General features: G+C 56.2%; 1 protein-coding gene across 1 annotated transcript; it reads left to right on the top strand.

The window, feature by feature from the left end:
* The first annotated feature begins 801 nt into the window (after positions 1-801).
* Positions 802-18,256, top strand: LEMD2 (LEM domain nuclear envelope protein 2). The gene is made up of 9 exons (XM_032410006.1): positions 802-1,551; positions 3,160-3,200; positions 6,210-6,285; positions 9,335-9,411; positions 10,320-10,399; positions 12,069-12,214; positions 13,197-13,298; positions 13,381-13,483; positions 16,676-18,256. Exons 1-9 carry the CDS (start codon positions 816-818, stop codon positions 16,824-16,826), a joined length of 1,512 nt encoding a protein of 503 aa, XP_032265897.1. The 5' UTR covers positions 802-815; the 3' UTR covers positions 16,827-18,256.
* The last annotated feature ends 551 nt before the right edge of the window (positions 18,257-18,807 follow it).

Genomic DNA, 18,807 nt, shown 5'->3' on the forward strand with positions numbered 1-18,807 from the left:
AACGATAATTGGATATGATCACACATCTGAGAGTGGCGCCGTTGGGATTTGGGAGTCGCCAACCTAAATCCGCAAGTGACACAAGACTGTGTCTCGGGGGTCTTCCCCTACCCATCTCCCGTGAAAAATCCCACCATCCAGACCTTTGGGCTCCTCCCAGAAGCCTGTACTGCCCACTCAAGCCCAAGGGCACTTGGCTCTTCTGCCCCCTCGATGCAAGTGGCATCAGCCTGGGGCACGGCCTACATCCCCTCCGAGCCCCACCTCAGAGTGAACTCCTAGGAAAACACAGAGGCCTGCCGCCCTCGACCCGAAGTCGGACGGGGTCTCAGAACATGCCCGGCGTCTAGCCCACGACCCAGAGCCCCTCCCCAAGCACAGACGGAGGCACAGGATCCCATCGCCCCATTCTCCGAAACGGCTTGTCTTTCACCGTTAAGCAATTCATCCACTAAATCAACACTTTACTGAATGCCTACCACGTGCCAGCGACCGCGCATGGGGCGGAATATTCGGAAAGAAACACGGGTGGTCTTACGGACGAGACGGACTGAGCACAGAGGGCAAAGGAAAAAGGAAGAAGGGAAAAAAAAAAAAAAAAAATCCTCGGACCTCCCCAACATGGCGGCCTAAGGGCCGAGTCTGACCCCCTCATCATGGCCGCCAATCAGGCAGGCGCTGACCTTCTCAACATGGCGGCACAGACAGACCTTCCCATCATGGCGCGGGGCCCCGCCCGCTCCGCCGCGGCCGCCGGCGGGAGCAGTTCCGGGTGCGGTGCGCGCCGGGGGCGGGCGGGGGGCGGCGTCCTGGCCATGGCCGGCCTGTCGGACCTGGAGCTGCGGCGGGAGCTGCAGGCCCTGGGCTTCCAGCCAGGACCCATCACCGACACCACCCGGGACGTCTACCGCAACAAGCTGCGCCGCCTGCGGGGCGAGGCCCGGCTGCGCGGCGAGGAGCGGCTGCGGGAGGAGGCCCGGCTGCGGGGCGAGGAGCGGCTGCGGGAGGAGGCCCGGCTGCGCGAGGAGGCGCCGCTGCGAGCCCGGCCCGCCGCGGCCTCCCTGCGAGCGGAGCCCTGGCTCTCCCCGTCGGGCTCGGGCTCGGCCTTCGCGACCTCTGGGGCCTTCGGCGATGTCGGGGCCTCCGCGGCTTCCTGGTCCGGGAGCCGCGGCCTCGCCTACCCCGCCCGCCCTGCGCCGCTCAGGCGCCGCGCCTCGGTCCGGGGCAGCTCCGAGGAGGACGAGGACGCCCGGCCGCTCGACAGGGCCGCGCCGGGCCACGGAGTCCGTCGCTGGTGGGCCTCGACCCCGGCCCCGGCCCCGGCACGGCCGCCCTCCGCCCTCCTCGGCGCCGACCCGCGCCCAGGCCTGCGGGCGACGCGAACTGGCCCGGCCGGCGCGGCGCGGGCCCGGCCCGAGGCGGGGCGGCGGCTGGAGCGCTACCTGTCCCGGCTCCTGTTCTGGGCCAGCCTGGGGCTGCTGCTCGTCTTCCTGGGCATCCTCTGGGTGAAGATGGGCAAGCCCTCGGCGCCGCAGGAGGCGGAGGACAACAGTACGTCCCGGGCCGGCGCAGGGGAGGGCCCCGGGCGCGCGAGTTTCCACCAGGACGGCCACCCGTTCCTCTCAGCGCACATCCCGGGCCTTGTCGGATGTCTCTGGCTGTCTTCTTACCTCCAGACCCCGACTCTCCTTCCTCCCGCTGTGGGAGGAGAGGGCTGGAGTTCCTGCAGTAATTTCTGTCTTCACTTTCTCCTGTTCTCATTTTCTGCCCTAGCCCTCCCTACCAATCTCCCTTTCAACCACGTGCTGGAAGCAGTCTTCGTTCCTAGTCACTTCCACCCCAACCTCTGGTTTTCCCTCTCTAGAGAAAACCACACCCCTCTCCAACAGACAGGTCCACCCCCATTCCTTTTCAGTTCTTTCTTAACTTGGATCTCTTGCTCATTCACACATTAGTGCCCATTTGAAGGCACCCCAGGTTTCACTGCCCACAGATCTGATCTGGTTGGGTTCCCAGCTTTGCAGCACCAGAAGAGTTTAAACTGATATAAATGGAGGCGTTTATCCTTGCTTGCATTATCCTCCTGGCGTGTGTGCTGAGAGGGTTCTGTGAGTCAAGGACATTCCCAGCCATTCTTCTGTCCACACTTTAGTGATCTGACATGCCAGTAAGAGGTCTGCAGGAAACAGTATGCTTCCTGAATAGTTGAGGATTGGTATGTTTCTTAGAAGGGAAATCTGCCTCTTGGGTAACTCTGAGCTTTATAATCTAACAGAAAACAACATAAAAATCATTTCTTTATAAATTTAAAGGGTAAAGTGTTTAAATTTATAAGTATAAAGTGACATTGTGAGTTCACCAACTTTTGATACTCTTTGCAAAGCATTTTGATTAGTACTGCTCCCAGCCTCAAGCCACGGCCACATCTTTCCATGCCTAGCAGGAACAGCCAAGATGCAGGGAGAAGCTAAATTGTGTCTTAGCTGTCGCAGCAGATGGGTGTTTGGGTATATGAACAAGTCTGTGGGCATGGGGATCCCAGACTCATGCACACACCCAAATAACTTCTTGGCTATGAGAGCAGTTTATCCACCTGCTAAAGAAATTAAACAGACCCGGAGTGTCGTGGGACTGTACTGGTTCCACAATAGTCAAACGGTATACTGCCATACTCACTGCTGAGATGCTTTAAGACCACAGCTCTTGGATACATACTGGGATTTACCTGGAGCGCCCCTCCCATGATGGTACTAATCCCTGTTCAACATATCACTGTTTGCAATTTACAAAACCATCACGTATGTTTGGCTTGTTGGAGGTTAACTCCCTGAGTTAAGCAGGGGAAGCTTTATCGATCCCATTTTACAATGAGGAAACGGAGGTTCAGAGTGGTTGAGTTACCCAAGAGCCTGTGGCTAATCATTTCCAGCTAGGACTTGGACCCAGCTGTCCTCGCCCTAGTTCCTAATCCAGGATTGGGAAACCTGTACATGTTACTGTCTGCATTTTAAAAGTGCCCCCATTTAGATGACATCTTCCTGATCCCCACCCTTATGTTGGTAATGTTGTACTTCCCCTGAATTTTGAGAGTGGTCCCTTTTTGCAATCTTTTCCTCAACCCACACTTTTAATTTCCTGTGTTTCTTTTCTTGGTCTCAGTGAAGTTATTGCCAGTGGACTGTGCGAGCAAAACAGATAAGGTGAGTCCGAGTTTCTCTAGCTTTTGTTTTTCATTTTGTATAACATCCCGAGGATGTTAGCCTCCGTCAGGAGGTAAACTGGCCCAGAAAAAGATCATAATAGGATCATTTTCAGGAGTGCTTCCTGTAATGTACCAGAATCACATCGTGTTCTGTGATGTTTGTGTCAGACTCAATTGTGGTAGGCGAAGGAGTACTTGAAACAGAGAGAATTGAACTCCCAAGATCCAACCCTGGGCTTGTTATGGAAGGTCTCCCCATCAATCACAGCTCTGGGGACTTTGATCTTCTGCCTAAGTCAATCTAGGGGGATGCAGTAAGTTGGAGCAGAAGGACCTCTCAAGCTCCCTGGCTTCCAGAGGAAGGGCTGACTGTTTTTAAGCACCCAGAGGCCGGGTTCTCAGGTCCGTGTTCCCTCTGGTAGTACGTCTGTGGCTGGCAGTGCTGTTCAGATTTGAAACATCATGGGGGGGGGGAGGTTGTTTTAAATATATCTGAAGTAGAATTAGCCCTCTTAGTCTATAGATTTGTTTTATGAAGCTTTAATGTTCCCTACAAATAATATTTGGGGAAGGCGAGCAGCCCCATCCATTTATGAGTCATGCCCGCAGCATTAGCCGGGAGCTGGGATGCTGGCACAGGTAATAGTCTGGGGAAGATAGGAGGCAGTAAATTTTCAGGTCATAAATCCTACCAGGAGGAGCCTTTTGCTGCCAGAGGGCATGACTTAGTAGTCTAATTATTAATTGTGCAATGCCAGGCCTCTCCCGAGGCCTCAGGCTCCATATCTGGCAGCCCGGGGGCTGGGAAAGAAACACATGGTCTCACATTCACTTTCTTACCCATGTTACCAAAGGGGTGGCCTGGTGCAAATAATAGGTTTTATCTTCTCTTTGGCTTCTGCTATATTATTTGGGGGTGTTTTATTACACTCATTTATTGCGTTCATCCAAGTATCTTTGCCTCTCAATTGTTTTGTGAAAACAGATTCATATTAAGTTTAAACTGCCTTGTGCCGTGAAAACCAGAGTTGATGATTATAGGAAGTAGCCCAGGAAAATAGGTAGTGGTCAGAGGGAAAACTAGAATTTTGAATCCTGAAAGCAAAAAACAGGAAACAAGTCTGTAAGACTTCTCTGGTTTCTATCTCTTGGTTCTTCGCCCCAGCTGAGTGAGCCCCAACAGGCACAATCCGGGGCCTTGCTAAAAATGTGCTCAATGAGCAGACTGGGGACTTGCAACCTCCGAGCATCAAAAGGCAGAGTCTGGGCATTGTTGGCAGGCTCCACTGAGCTGAGATTTCACAGGATGCTCTTGGCCTTCGTGAAGTGGCCTTCGTGAAGGGTGGACACGGGAACAGGCAGATTGGGAGATGCTTCTTGGCTTTGGTGAGGCTCTTGTGGAAAGTCTCATTCTTTGTGTGGCTCAGGCTCCCCCAGAACCCAGATGGGCATTGGAGTTTTAGATATACGTGTTCTTTCCCTTCTCAGCCAACTATGACACTTAGCGTTTTTCTTTCTGCCTTTGTGTTGCTGCAAACGTGTGGACAGGCTGGGAGTGGGTGTGCTGTCTCAGGCAGGCCGTCTCGTGGTCTGGTGCCTTCTATCCTTCTGTTCCCTTTAGGTGGTATCACCCTAAATGTCGTTGAGTTTGGAACAGCGTTCATTGTGACCACTTTTGTTGTTGTTGTTCTCTGGTTGTGACAGTAAGCGAATGTTTAGTGTAGCAAATTTGAAAAATGTGATAAAATCAGCCATGATTCTGCCACCAAGAGATAATCGCCATTGACATTTTGGGGGGGTTTCCTTCCCCTCCCATCTGTGTACGTATGTTTATAGAATTGGAATCTCCGTGTACATTCAGTTACATTTCTTACCATCAACATTTCCCATCTCATTCATCTTTAAAAGGTAGTTTGGGTACCCGATTCTACTTACAGACTTGGGAGTCGTTTCTGAACGTTAATGGTCATACGTGTAAATCTTGGTTATGCCATTTTTGTACCTTGTAAAGGCTTTTGGGTCTTTAGGCAACACGAGGGGACCTATCTTGGCCTCTGAGACTATGACAAACAAGTCCCACATGTTGCAGGTGAGGGCAACAAGCGAGCCCAAGAAGGAAGGGGACCGTGGTTCCTTCTGCAGTTGTCGCGAGCTAGGCCCCGAGCCCGGGCCCTCGGCGTCAGTCGGGTGTCCTGCGCAGTGACAGCCCAGAGCAGGTCTGAAGGGGGCGGGAGGCTTGGATTCGACCGGCTCCAGCGCTTGTTAGTTGTGGGATCTTGGGGTCTAGCAGGTCTCTAAACCATGAGCTCCTCATCTGAGAAGTTGGGGTGCGGTCAGGATTGTGGTGAGGATTCAGTGCAGACTCATGACAACCCACGGCCTGCCGTTCACTGTCGAGGAGAGCAGCCTTTCGTCCAGATGTTCTAAAGCTAGCGGCCTGGCGGCGTCAGTCCTGCTGCAGGTGCAGGAGAGCGAGGTGTGCCTCTATCCCTGTGCCTGCGTTCTCGTACAGATGACTTTCGCCCCCTGTCGTTTCCGGATGTCTAGAATCTGGATGTCTAAGGTGAAGCCTTTGCTGCAGCTCATCGACAGAGCAAACGATTTATGGGCAGAATGTAGACACCTGACTCTCCAAAAACAGACGGGAGTGGCCCGAGGGGAGACGAGACTGCAGTAGTACGGCATTTGCCTGGCCCGCCTCGGAGGCCCGACTGCATCTCCCTGCAGCCCCACCTCATGGCCTCTATTCCAGTGAGAGCCGCGGGACAGAGGCTGGGAGCCTCCAGGATGACTGACCCTTAGTGGCCGGGGCGGCTTTTAGCTCTGCCTCAGCTTTTCTGGTTAACCCGATACTTATCCATCCTGTCCCTGCGCCCACCTCTTTGCAGAATGTGGCTTCTGAAGGGCTCCTCGCTGCTTAGCACTTGACAGTGCAGCCGAGGAGTTCAAGCCAGATAGACGGAGCCCCCTGTCTCCCTTGCTGACTGCTTGTCCTGTGCCCTTCCAGTTCTGTCAGGCCAGGCAGAAGGCGGCCTTGCTGGAGCTGCTGCATGAGCTGTACAACTTCCTGGCCATCCAAGCCGGTGAGTGCATAGCTCGGGGCCTGAGATTCGAGGGTTGTGGGCTCTTACCCTTAGCGGCCAGGCGGGGGCTGGCTGGCAGGTGGCCGAGATGCTCTGTGGTGATGTCCCAGAGGACATACTCCGAAACCAAGTCTTGCCTTCCCCGCTTCTCCACTCAGACACATCTTTTTTAAGCCTACAGTTGGTTCTCACATCCCCTTGAAGGCTCCCAGGGGTCCTGGCCCATGCACAAGCCTTTCTGCTTTCTCTGGATGCCCACCACCTGATGCTCTAGGGGGTTCATGTTGCATTGGGAGGGGCCAGGCCCCAAGTCTCCTCAGTCTGGGTCTTCTCACCTGGAGGGCCTCCCCGTACCAGATGGTCGGCCAGGCCAGGAGGAGAGGCCTATGCAGGTGGCAGGGGTCTGAGTAGTGGGCTAGTCCCACAGGTCCATCCAGCTTGCCAGGGCCCCGGTGTCACCTCTGGTCCTGATCTCCCCATCTGGCTGCAGGACCTTGGACAAGTCCCTTATCCTCTCAGAAACTGTCTCCCTATCTAACCAAGTGGTCTTGGGTCGTTTTTTTTTCTTTTTTTACAAAGTGAAAAGCACTGTACTCTAGAGGAGGGCATTTTCAGCAGCGCCATGAAATACGCCCCTAAAAAGTCATCCATCCGGAAGGTTTCCCTACTGTTTTATTTAGAAAATTGTTCTTTGAGGCCAGAGATATCACCTCCCCACTTCTCTCAGAATCACTTGCTAAAGGCATAGCTGAATAACCAGAGCTCGTGCCCCAAGTTAAATATATCGGCCACCAGAACCAGACAGAGCTATTTAGTCTTATGAGATATTCAAGAGGTACCTCTGATCTGTGGGGCCTTGTCTGAAGTTGTTGCTAGGGAATCAAGGCTGGATGGGCCTGTACTGGGCCCTCAGCCCTCAGGGCCAGTCTTGTGGGCCTCAGCTCTCCCACTGCCTCCTGACTGGTGGGAGACTGGTGATGGTCAGGGAGGGGTCTGTGAGCTCGGAGGAGCAGTAGGAGTGGGGGCTCACAGCATCACAGGACTCCAGGGCCTTTCTCCCTGGCCCAGGAGCTCGGAATATAAATTCTGGCCTAAGAGGGTGTTCCAGACCTTAGTGACTCAGCTGTGGTCCAGGGACCAGCAGCATTAGGATCACCCGGGAGCTTATTGGAAATGCAGAATCTGAGGACCCATCCCAAACCTATGAATCAAAGTCTGCATTTTCAAAAGAGCCCTAGGGTATAAAGTAGAGAAGCTCTGTCTTAAACAGTGGATGCTGGTAGACATTTCTCCTCCATCCCGCCCTCCATATGTGGTCCCGGCTTATGCCATCAAGGAGCCTAGTGCCTCCTGTCCTCTGAGGCACTTAGTGAGGGTCTCACTGCAGGGGAATGAGGGCTCTACCAGGCCATACTCCCCCCCCAGCCCCCCCACCCCTGGAAGTCACCTGTAGGCAGAGCATTGTGCTGGCCTTTGCAGCCCACAGGCTGCTTCTGGTCTAGTAGAAGAGACAGGCCACCTATCTCCCTGACCACTGGCTGTTACGAGGTGTGATTGGATGAGAACCGAGAGGCCAGAAGTTCTAGGAGGCATGCTACCTTTTCACTGGAGCAGTCAGGAGAGCGGCACAGGGGAGGGTATCTGTGCCAGGCCCTGACGCCCAAGAGGGATTGATTCTGTGTATGTGGGGGGCAGGGCGGAGCCAGAGAGGCAGGAAATTACAGGGGCAGGGACGGAAGCAGTTGGCCTCACGGGGGAAGGAGAAACAGAAGGAATGGAGTTTGGAAAGGTCGCTTGGGCCCCACCGTGGATGGCTGTAGATGCCAGGCCACGGGGGCTTGATCACCGCAAGCAGTGAGCACCAGGGAGGCTTCTGAGCAGGGGAGCAATGTGCTGAGAGCCAGGAGCCAGGAGGACAAAGGTGATAGCAGCTTGAGTGTAGCAGTGCCATTTAAGCAGAATCATTTTAAACTTTTGTTGATCAAACATGGATGGGAGAGGGGAGAGGAGGAAACCAATCAGGAGACCATGGCCGTGGTCCAGACAAGCTTAAGCAGGCCAGGGCGATTGGGGCAGGGCAGGAGAAGCCAACTTGATCTCAGGGGTCCCATAAGGTCAAGATCAACTTCGACATAGGAGGGATAAGCTTTAGTTCATTCTCAAGATTTTTAAAGTTCATTCTCAGCCACTCCCTCCCCAGCACACAGACTGGCCATCGGTAGCCCCTAGGCTGTGCCAGGTTAAGAGCAGTCAGGCTCTGTGTGGGTTCAGGATCTGGTGCAGGCCCACCCCATGCTGTCCCTGCTCTCAGGAGTCTGGTGACCCACAGGAAGCAGCATGTGGTGGGTGGACCATAGCGGGCTGTCGAGAGCCAATGGTGTTGGCAGGCCCCCAAGTCCAGAGTGATTTGGTCCAACAAGACTCCCCTACAGGCCGGGGATTTTTCAGAGGAGGTGGCCCTGGGTAGGCTTCATCCTAGGTGGGAGCTGGTCACCCAGGGTGCTCAGGAGGGAACAGCCCCTTGGAGCACCACACTGAGGCCCCACTGCCCAGCACAGAGACGCCCTCTTTCTTTGTGGGGCATTTTGGACATCCCTCCCCAGAACCCCTCAAAACAGTGGGCCTGGAGTTCCAGGTCGCCTGCCTATGTCACGGTCAGATTCCCTGCAGTGCCTACGGCCTCCTTGCTTTTCTTTTTTCCCAGGTTGCGTTTATTTATAGTGCCATTCTGGTTCCTTCCAAAGCTATCTGTCTGATCCTTTTAGGGATCAATTGCAAACAGACCTTAGGATTGGGCAGCTTTTTAGTCATTTAATGCAAATCACCACACTGCTTTGCAGGTCAGGTTTTAATGATCTGGAATCGATCCAAGCTAAGTGGCTTTTGATCTTGCTGCAGAGTGAAGATACCCCACAGAAGCCGGAGCCGTGGGGCCACATGCTCCCCATCAGAGCGGATGGCTTGATTCGCACTGCATTTTTTTAGTCTGTTTCAGAGTAATTTTTTTCCACCTCTCCTTTGTGTTTGAATGTGTGTTTTTTCCTCCTAGGTAATTTTGAATGTGGAAATCCAGAGAAGCTAAAAAGCAAATGCATTCCTGTAATGGAAGCCCAGGAATACCTAGCAGTAAGTAGGCTGCGATGCTTACCCGTTCCCCAGAGGTCCTGGTGCTTTTGTACTGATCTTGTGAGCACTGCTTTTTTTTCCCCTTTTCGTTGTGTGTTTGCTTTTTGGCTTTTTTGTTTTCCCTTTTTTTTTTTTAAACTTAGTTGAGTGTTAGGCTACTTTCAGTTTTAGCCAGCAGTAGGGGCGACTGGTCCAAGGTGGGCTGTGAGCCAGAGCCTGGCCTGCCGCATGCGGGCTGGGGGGGGGGGGGGGCCTGCTGAGCAGCTGGTGTGGCCACTGCGGGCCGCCCCTTCTTTCAATGGCCCTGTTACTTGCTCCCCACTTTTCTCCTCTTCCCAGCAGCTTTACGGATCTACACTTTACCTGTCTGTTCTCTCCTTTATGTTCACTGTGCAGATTGCTCAGGGTCTATTTGACTATTGGCCTGGCCCCAGTTTGATAGAATTCTGGAACTTCAGAACTGGCAGAAACCTTAGGGGTCACCTAGCTCATTGTCATTTCCCAGATGAGGATACTGAGGCCCGGAGAGGGGCAGGGACTGGCCACCGGGCACCCACCTCCCTGCCCCTCCGCCCCCGCCATCCCCACGCTTTTTTTCATTTTCCCCAAGATGAGCTGCCAGCTCTCTGGCCTCACACTTTGGTCCTTGAGAAAGGTTTTGGTTTTGGTTTTGGCTACCTCAGACCTGCGTTGCTTTCTTGTGTGCTTCTGCATCGACTCTTCCCAATAGAGCTCTTTCTTGGCTCTCATCAGCCCAGATTTTCACCTGCCACTTTGTTGTGCATTTAGCAGAATGGGGCTTTGGGGCCTGCGGAGGACAGGGGAGAGGGCCTCCTTAATCCAGCAGGAGAATAATGTTCCAGCTGGTCCGCCCAGACACAGCACTAATTTCCCGCCCCCTCCCACAGAATGTGACCGGCAACTCCTCCACCAAGTTTGAAGCCGCACTGACCTGGATACTGAGCAGTAACAAGGACGTGGGCATCTGGTGAGTGTGGGCGAGGCCTCACAGGGTGGCAGCACCGCCATGGGCACCCGCGGCCGTGGTCCTCACCCATCGGCCCGCTGCCGTGCGCTCACAGATGTGTCTTGGGGCTGAAGTTAGAGGCAGGTGTCCCAGCTGAGTCCTTGCGGGCTAAGCCTGCAGCGGGCATTGGAAGGAAGAAGCATTCAGTGGGGCAGCGTAAGGAGCCATTTCAAGATAAGACACAAAATCCAGGTGTCAGGACGTGAGCCTAGTGTTCCAGCTAAGCATTTCAAGTAACTCACTCTGCGCCCTTTGAATTCACTGGTCCCACATGGGTTGCAGGGAAGGCATTTTTCTGAACTTCCTTTCATCCGGTGCTAGTTTTCATTACTAGATGAAATGTTTCTGTCTGTTGGTTTCACTCAGCATGGATGTTGCAAAAGGAAATACTGAATTTTATTCTCACTGGGCAGTTCGACCTCATTTCTATCGCTGGGGAGCACTGTTAGCAGAGATAGCAAGCCCCCTCACCCTCCTGAGAAGCCCCATCTGGCTGCTCAGCCCGTGGGGGAGGGGCACCCCAGCGTTGCTGCCCCCACCAGACCCCCCATCCCCCAGAGCTCTTCACGCTGGCACTCCCTCCCCTTTCCCAGGGTTTGTCGGGGACTCTGTTCAGGCCACAGCTCCTGATATTCAAATACACTCTAGGGTTTTGTTTCCTTCGTCTCTAATCCACCCAGACGACTAATTCCATCAGCCACGCCTCTACCAGAAGCCCCTCAGGCAGCTCAACCTAAAGCTTGATAACCAGATGCAGGGCACGATTAAAATTCATTGACTTAAAAAAAATAAAGCTTCCCTGAGTGGCTGAGCGATTTTCCTGTGTGTTAGGAACGGGGGAGGAGAATATGGATTTTAGCCTCGGCAGCACTCACCAAAGCTGCTAGCACAGAAGGATGGCATGCACCTTTTCACACTGGGGGAAGGCCGTCGGGAGGGTGGCCAAGCCCAGCTCAGAGGACCAGTACTCAAAGTGGGTTCGTGAGATATCGGGACACTTCAGATACTGGGCATTCCCGTGTGCTGTCCAGAGCCCAAGATGGTCACCTAGCCGGAAGAAGGTGCAAGCGTGGGCATCCTCACGAGTCCTGACACCGCCTCTCAGGGACCAGGGTGGAAGCGATGGGGCTGGGGCCTGGCCTCAGAGAGCCTGGTGGTTGTCCTTCCCCGAGCCTCATGGCACCCCGATCTTTACACTTAAACAGCTTATGTGCCTCCTTGTCACCGTCACCAAGGAAAAGCACACCCTCCCAGACTCTCTTAGTTCCTGTCATGCAGTGCAAAGCCAGCGATTCAGTAAACATTTCCATTTCTCTATGCTGGGAGGTGGGAATCCAATTTACAGTTTAATCTTCCACACGCTGAGAGGGGCTGTCAAAAGACCCGACAGAGGGGGATGTCACTTTAGCGGTAGGGGTTCAAGCCTGCTGCCGTCTTTAAAGCTTTATTCTTTCTAAGTAACCAACGTGGGAAATTTCTGGAAAGCATGCAACCAGGATACCAAGTCTATTTCATAAGCAAGTAGAGGCCTCGAAGCTCCTCCTTTTCTCTGTTTCTGCTTTAAAGTGGGGCTGATTCCGCGGCTCCTGGGAGCTTTTGAACGCCATTGCAGCCCTGTGTCCTGTTTCAGGTTGAAGGGGGAAGACCCATCGGAATTGGTGACGACTGTGGACAAAGTGGTCTGCCTGGAATCTGCCCGCCCCCGCATGGGTGTGGGCTGCCGCCTGAGCCGTGCCCTGTTCACCGCGGTCACCAACGTGCTCATCTTCTTCTGGTGTAAGTCCTTGGCTGCCCTTCTCCCCCCGACCCCGTCCTTGCCGTGGGGACTGCTAATACAGCACCTCCCGGGAGCCCAGCTCAGTGACACTCTCGGGCATGAGTGATACAGAAACCCAAGCCCAGAGAGTTCATTTCTGTCTAGTGAACCTGAGGTCTGTCTAATAAAACAGAGGAGATGAACAAGTCAGCCTCTGCCCTGGGTCATCTTACCTTTAGAGATTGGTGGCAGGAGCATGAGAGTAACTGGAAAATATCCTTGATCAGGGTCGGGGACGATCAGTGTCCCCGAGGGGGGAGCTTGGCCCTGGCTGGAGCCCAGCATCATTACCCCCCAGGGCCCCAGAGGGCAAGCCTCTCAAAGGAGGAGAAGGCGCAGCAGGACCTTGGCCTAATTTTACTTCCTGAACAATGTAAACATCTCCTCGGGAGATCTAGGTACCCGATGAAAGCAGGATGGACGCAGGGGGCTGAGCTGCAAAGCAGAGCATGGGTCTTGTCGCCTGACATCAGAGGCTGCCTTTGAGCAGAGAACTTGGGGTGTCTCTGAAGGTGAAAGGCCGAGTCATAGAAACTGCCCGCTCTGTAGACATGGCGGAGTTACAAATCACAGGCCATCTGGGCGTGCACACGGCTCCCTCACCCACGCCATCAGGCACACACATCATTATCGGCAGCAGCATCTCGGAATACAAAGGGCCCCGCATGTATATATGTATGAAACGCCGTGTTCCGGTGCGCGAGGGAGGAGATGAAAGGCCCGGAATGAGGTTGGGAGGAGCCGCAATCTGGACAGCTGGGGAGGTCTCTGTGGTGACAGCCAGCAGGAGGAAGATGATCACTTCACAGCCTGCCTCCCCTCTGCATCTTCACGTCCTGTGTCAGCGGCAGCCGGCCTGGGCCTGACACGTAGTAGGTAGTCAGGACACTCGTGCGGCCAGAAGCGATGTGGCGGATTCACGGGGCCTGTGTTCCCTCATAGGTTTGGCCTTTCTGTGGGGGCTCCTGATCCTCCTGAAATACCGGTGGCGGAAGCTGGAAGAAGAAGAACAAGCCATGTACGAGATGGTGAAGAAGATTATAGGTGTGTGGCCCCTGGGGAAAGGACCACTGGCACCCGCCAGAAGGTCCTTGCCCTAAACGGTGCCCTCTGTCCTACCCTGCAGACGTGGTCCAGGACCATTACGTGGACTGGGAGCAGGACATGGAGCGCTACCCGTACGTGGGCATCCTGCACGTGCGCGACACCCTGATCCCTCCGCAGAGCCGGTGAGTCCTGGGCTGAGCCCGCCAAGTGCCACGGAAGGCGGCCCAGAGCATCAGTTATGGGGGGGAGGGGGGCAGCTCAGCCCCGAGGAGCATGGGTGAGGGGGCCGTGCATGCCTCCTGCCACTGCTACAGTGCTCGGCTCTTGGGAGCGGAACGCACAGACAACGTAGGGCAGCAGGAGCCCACTCCTCTGTTAGCGTCCTTGCTGACCGGGGAGCTCTGGGTGGCAGGCGCTAGTGCCCTCCTCCCCGCAGTGGCTCAGGCTGCGTTGCTGTGAGTGCAAGTCCAGAGTCCTGTGGGCTCCAGGCACAGAATAGTCGGGTCTCTGGTTCCAGTTCTCTGTGATGCTTGTTGTCCCGGCCCCCGTGGATGTTGTGGGCTGGTTGGAGTTCCTCCTGGTCACAAGGTGGTAGCCCGCAGGAGTGGGGTCAGCGTCTGCCTTGTCACCGCCAGCAGGGGAGAGATGGGTCGCCCTCACGGGCAGGAGAAAACATTCCCAGAAGCTGCCACTGACCCACTCCTCGAGGCCCTGCTGGCCAGAACGGGTTACTTGTCTATTCTTGAATCAGTCACTAGCGAGGAGGAGATTGTTTTTCAAACATTTTTAACCATGACCCACGACACGTTACCTAAAATATCAGGGTTCGCTTCCCACGCGCTTAGGCCCATGTACACGTGTGTGCCTGTAGCTGAAGCAGAGATCCTCGGCAGTGGCTGGGGTCAGCTTCCAGGGCGCCCAGCTGCACAGGAAGGGGCAGCAGGCCGTGGGCATGCCTGGGCCGCGGATGCTGGATGGACCCCGACAAGACCCAGTGTGGGGTAGCTTTGGAGGATGGGGTCCCAGGGACCAGCCAGCAGGGCATGCCGTGGTGTCGGCCCAGACCGTGGGCCCCGCTCAGCAGCTCGCTGCGGTCTCGGGCCGGATGCCATCCTCTCAGAGGGTGCCGAGCGCTCGCTGTGAGCTGGCACTGCTCTGGGCCCTCCACGGACACAGCCCCACTCGCTCGGTCCTCACTGCGGCCCCAGGAGGTGAGAGAGCGAGTAGCCCATCTTACCGATAAGGGAACCAAGGCACGCGGAGGCCAAGGAACTTGCTCGAGGCCCACTGCTGGTGGTACTTCTGTGCAACCCAAGAGGAATTGGAAGAGTAAAACATTTAAGGCCCCTTTTAAAGGTGAAGATGCTTAAGAACTTCCACGCCCACCCTACTCCTTGGGAAGGTGCAGGCAGGAAGCTTAGGGAGAGCAGACGGATCACAGCATTGGCTGGTGCTGCTGTTGGTGCCCAGCGTGAGGCAGCCGCATGGCCCTCCAGGGGGAGGACACGGTGCATTCATGCTGCCACCGAATTCCTGGCTTGCCCGGAGTCGTTAATGGCCTCTCTGAGCCAGTTTCCTCATCCAAAACACAGAGGTAACACCACCGCCTTGCAGAGGGCTGCAGTGAAGCCCTCATTTACTCAACAAATGCTTACTGAGCACCTGCTGCGGGCCACACACTCCTGGGTCACCCGGGGAGACGGTGGGGAGCGGAAGAAGCCCAAATCCCCGTCCTGCTGGAGCATTGGTACTCAGGAGGAAGAGAAGTGAGAAAGGCAGAAGGAAACTGTGCTGTTGGGTAGCGACAAGTCCCAGGAAGAGGGGAGTGGGGCTGTCGAGAGATGGCCTCGCAGGTCTTAAGTCAGAGCCTAGCACTAGGGCGCTCATCCCAGGGCAGCCCTTACTGCTCGGCCTTCCGTTAGCACAGCCCACACATCGACCAAAGTACCAGCAAGAGCGCCATTGCCGCCTGTCTCTGGCCTGAGCCACCCGGCCTCCGCGCCCACGCGGCGGCCCACAGGGACTGAGCCCTGGCAGTGAACCCCAGGAGACTCACCCCCTGTTGGCTCTCAGCCTCTCAATTTATCTCCCAGGCCCCCCGGTCCGTGCAGCCAAGCCCTCAAGGCGTGAGGACACATTGCTGCTGTCGGCCCTGCGTGGGGCCCCCTCAGGTCTGCCCTGCAGAGGAGGGTCTGCCCGTGAGACTGAGGGAGGGCTGGGGAGCCTGGCTCGCGTGGGCTTGTTCAGTGCCTGTTCATGGGCACCTGGGAGGGAGGGCTGGGGCTGGACCAGCCAAGTGGGGACTGCTAAACAGGCTGAGGGGCCGTTGGCGACAGGACCTGACCTCTGAGGTGGAAAGCCCCGGCACCCCCACTCTGACTCCCAACCCACAGGCCACCTCAGGAGCTTCACTCCTTTGTCCTCCCACAGGCTGAACCTTTCCTGCTCCCACACGTTCACACCCACAGTCCCTCTCCACGTGAGGGGTCATGGGGAGGTAGTCTGCAGAGCTGACAAAAGACAGGAACTCATCAAAGAGAAGACGTCAAAGCAACCCTCTCTGACTGCCTTGGAATCTTCCTGTCTAGTCTGGAGGGGGAAGAGGTTATAGGGGGGTGTCCAAGGGGATGCAAGGCCCCGGGGACCCAGCAGAGAAGGGGTCCTGCCTGGTAGCTCTAGTTCCAGGAGCAGCTCCAGCTTCTTGGCCTCCCCAGTTGGATGCTGAGCTCATTCCCACGCTCCAAAGTACTGTCGAGTTTGGACTCAACAGCCCAGTGGCCACTCTGATTGGCCCACATGGGGCATTAAAATGCAGCCAGCACTGGTGGGAGGCCACCTGGCCAGGGCTGCTACAGGAACAGGCCCTTGGACACCGGGGGGTGCTCTGGACAGCTTCGGCTCCCTTCAGCTCCCTTTAATTGAATGCTTTTAGAGCAGAGAAGGTTGAGGAATCATTTCTCTGTGGCTCAAGAAATTTCTCTCCCCTGCAGGAGTTCTTTTTTTTTTTTTTTTTTTAAAGATTTTATTTATTTATTTGAGAGAGAGAGAGCACAAGAGGGAGGAGCGGGAGAGGGAGAAGCAGACTCCCTGCTGAGCAGGTAGCCCGATCCGGGACTCGATCCCGGGACTCCAGGATCATGACCTGAGCCAAAGGCAGTCGCTTAACCAACTGAACCACCCAGGCGCCCCTCCCCTGCAGGAGTTCTTAGTACCTGATGCCTTTTCCTCCCACAGATAAATTCTGCGTGGGCTCCCAGAGTTTTGTCCCCAGTTTGTACAAAGGGTGTGCACAGGCCAGCTCGCTTCTCTGGGCCGTGCCAGAAGAGCTTCTGGGGGCGCTGCTGGCCTGCTCAGCCTGGCCCCTCTCGTTGCAGGAGGCGCATGAAGCGGGTCTGGGACCGGGCTGTGGAGTTCCTGGCGTCCAACGAATCCCGGATCCAGACAGAGTCCCATCGTGTGGCTGGAGAAGATATGCTGGTGTGGAGATGGACTAAGCCCTCTTCCTTCTCCGACTCAGAGCGATAAATCCCGGGCGGGAGGGGCCTGTTCCCAGTTGGCCTGTCCCAGGCCAGTCCCCTCCAGGGGCGCGAGAAGGCCAACAGACCTGCCAGTGCTGAATTCACACTTGCCTTGACTTTCACCTTCCTCCCGACTCTGGTTCCAAAGGTCTCTCTGTAAGACTCTTCAGAGATTAGCTTGTAGGAAAGCATGGGCTTCCTTGAAGGGCCGGGGAGGGAGAGAGCCAGAGGCCAGGTGGGTAGCTTGTCCTTTGCATTGGTCCAATCCTCTCTGCCCCGATTGCTGGCAGAAAAGGGGAGAAGGGTTTGGTTTTGATGCATAGAAAAGATGAAAGAGCAGCAGCGGTGAGACCCTGCCGAGCAAGTGTGCAGTTAGGTGGGCTGGAGCTCTCCCACCGCTGGTGAGCACTGAGCAGGGTGGGCATCGTGCCTGTGGGAGGTGGGTCGGGACGGCAGGCTGGGGCGGCAGGGGTTGGGGAGCAGTTTGGTCCATGTGCCTTCAGAGGGTGTTACCTGGGAGCTCAAGGGTGAGGGGAGAAAGCCTGTCCTCTAGCTGGGTTGAGCCTCTTTTATCCTGAAGGGGGAAGGTGCTAGAAAGTAGAACAAGTACTGTAGAAGAACTGTCTAGAAATGCAGGTCCCGGCACGCGGGACCCGCAGGTCAGGGGAGTGAGCTGCCGGCGTGGCCTCCTGAGAGGAACCTGGAGCAGGCACAGGGGCCCGGGAGCAGACAGGAGGGTAGGGCTGCCCGCAGGCAGGGCCGGGCTCTTCAGTGGTGCTTCTCACCGAGTCGCGGGTCTACAGCAGACCCGCAGCCACGGCACTGCAGCGGGCGACGATGCGGATTCCGGGACCTTGGGAGTGCCGCGCCTCAGCTGTGCGACGGTCACCTTGACTTAGGGCGACCACAGCGGGCCCCACTGCGGGGCCGCGGAGCCAGAACATGCGGCACGGACCCGGTCGGCGCGGGGGCCGCACGGCTGCCCCCTGCTGGCCGCCCGCGAGCGTGCCTGCGCCGCCGCAGACCCTCCAGGCCCCTCGCCAGCCCGTGGGCCCGCCGCGCGGGAGCCCCGCTCCAGAAACGGCCTGGCGGGGGGCCTCTCCAACACAGCCTCGTTCCCGTATGTTCTCAACCGCGGCAGGCGGGAGAGGGGCGCGCGGAGAAGCCTGAACAGCTGCCTCCAGAGGCATCAACCACCCCCTTTCGGTCTTCCTGGTATTTTTTGTTTCCTTAATAAAGCTCCAGTCTCCCTCATTTGAGCAATACTCTCTCATTTCCTCTGATGTCTGGATGATCGGCGGGGCTGGAATCCGAGTGCCGGCCCCGTGGCAAAGAAATGGTCTCGTAATCAGGCTCCAGCCAGAAGAATAAGTAACACTGCAACAGGCTTCAATATCAGGGTTGAAACTGTTGGATAAATAAACTATTTATTAAAAATGGATGTGTTTCTCGTCCGTGGTTCTCTCCCTTTACCCCCCAGAGCAACGTTGTAAGGAATGGCAGCCTGCAGACAGGTCAGCCGGAAGAGGAGGCTGCGGGGGGGCTGAGCGGGGGCCTTACCCCGCTATCGGCCCCAACCTTTCCACCACCGGGCTCTCTGGCAAGCCACAAAACCTCCTAGAGTCTTACTTTCCCCATTACCACTCTGCGTGGCTACCATACCCGGCAGGGTGGACTCAAAGCATGCCCACCTGGTCCCAGGGAGTGGGTGGCAAGGGGTGGGGGGCAGCAGAACCTTTTTTCCTTGGCCCCATTTCTGCCTCCCCTCAGGGCCCCAGAGGCTCCCGGGGGTCCTGAGCCCCTCTCAGCCCTGGGAGGGGGAGGAAGGAAGAGCAGAGTGAGGTTGGATGGGGCTTCTTGGCAGCTGATGGTGTCTCTGAGGAGGCGGAGATTGCTGTCCGCCCGCAGACTAGTGTCTGGGCCCCCACCACTGCGGAGGCCCAGGCACAGTCTGGGAGGGCGCAGGGCCGGCACGAGTGTGCAGGGCA

The sequence above is a fragment of the Phoca vitulina genome, unplaced genomic scaffold (assembly GCF_004348235.1).
Source record: "Phoca vitulina isolate PV1807 unplaced genomic scaffold, GSC_HSeal_1.0 scaffold11, whole genome shotgun sequence".
Taxonomy (NCBI): domain Eukaryota; kingdom Metazoa; phylum Chordata; class Mammalia; order Carnivora; family Phocidae; genus Phoca; species Phoca vitulina.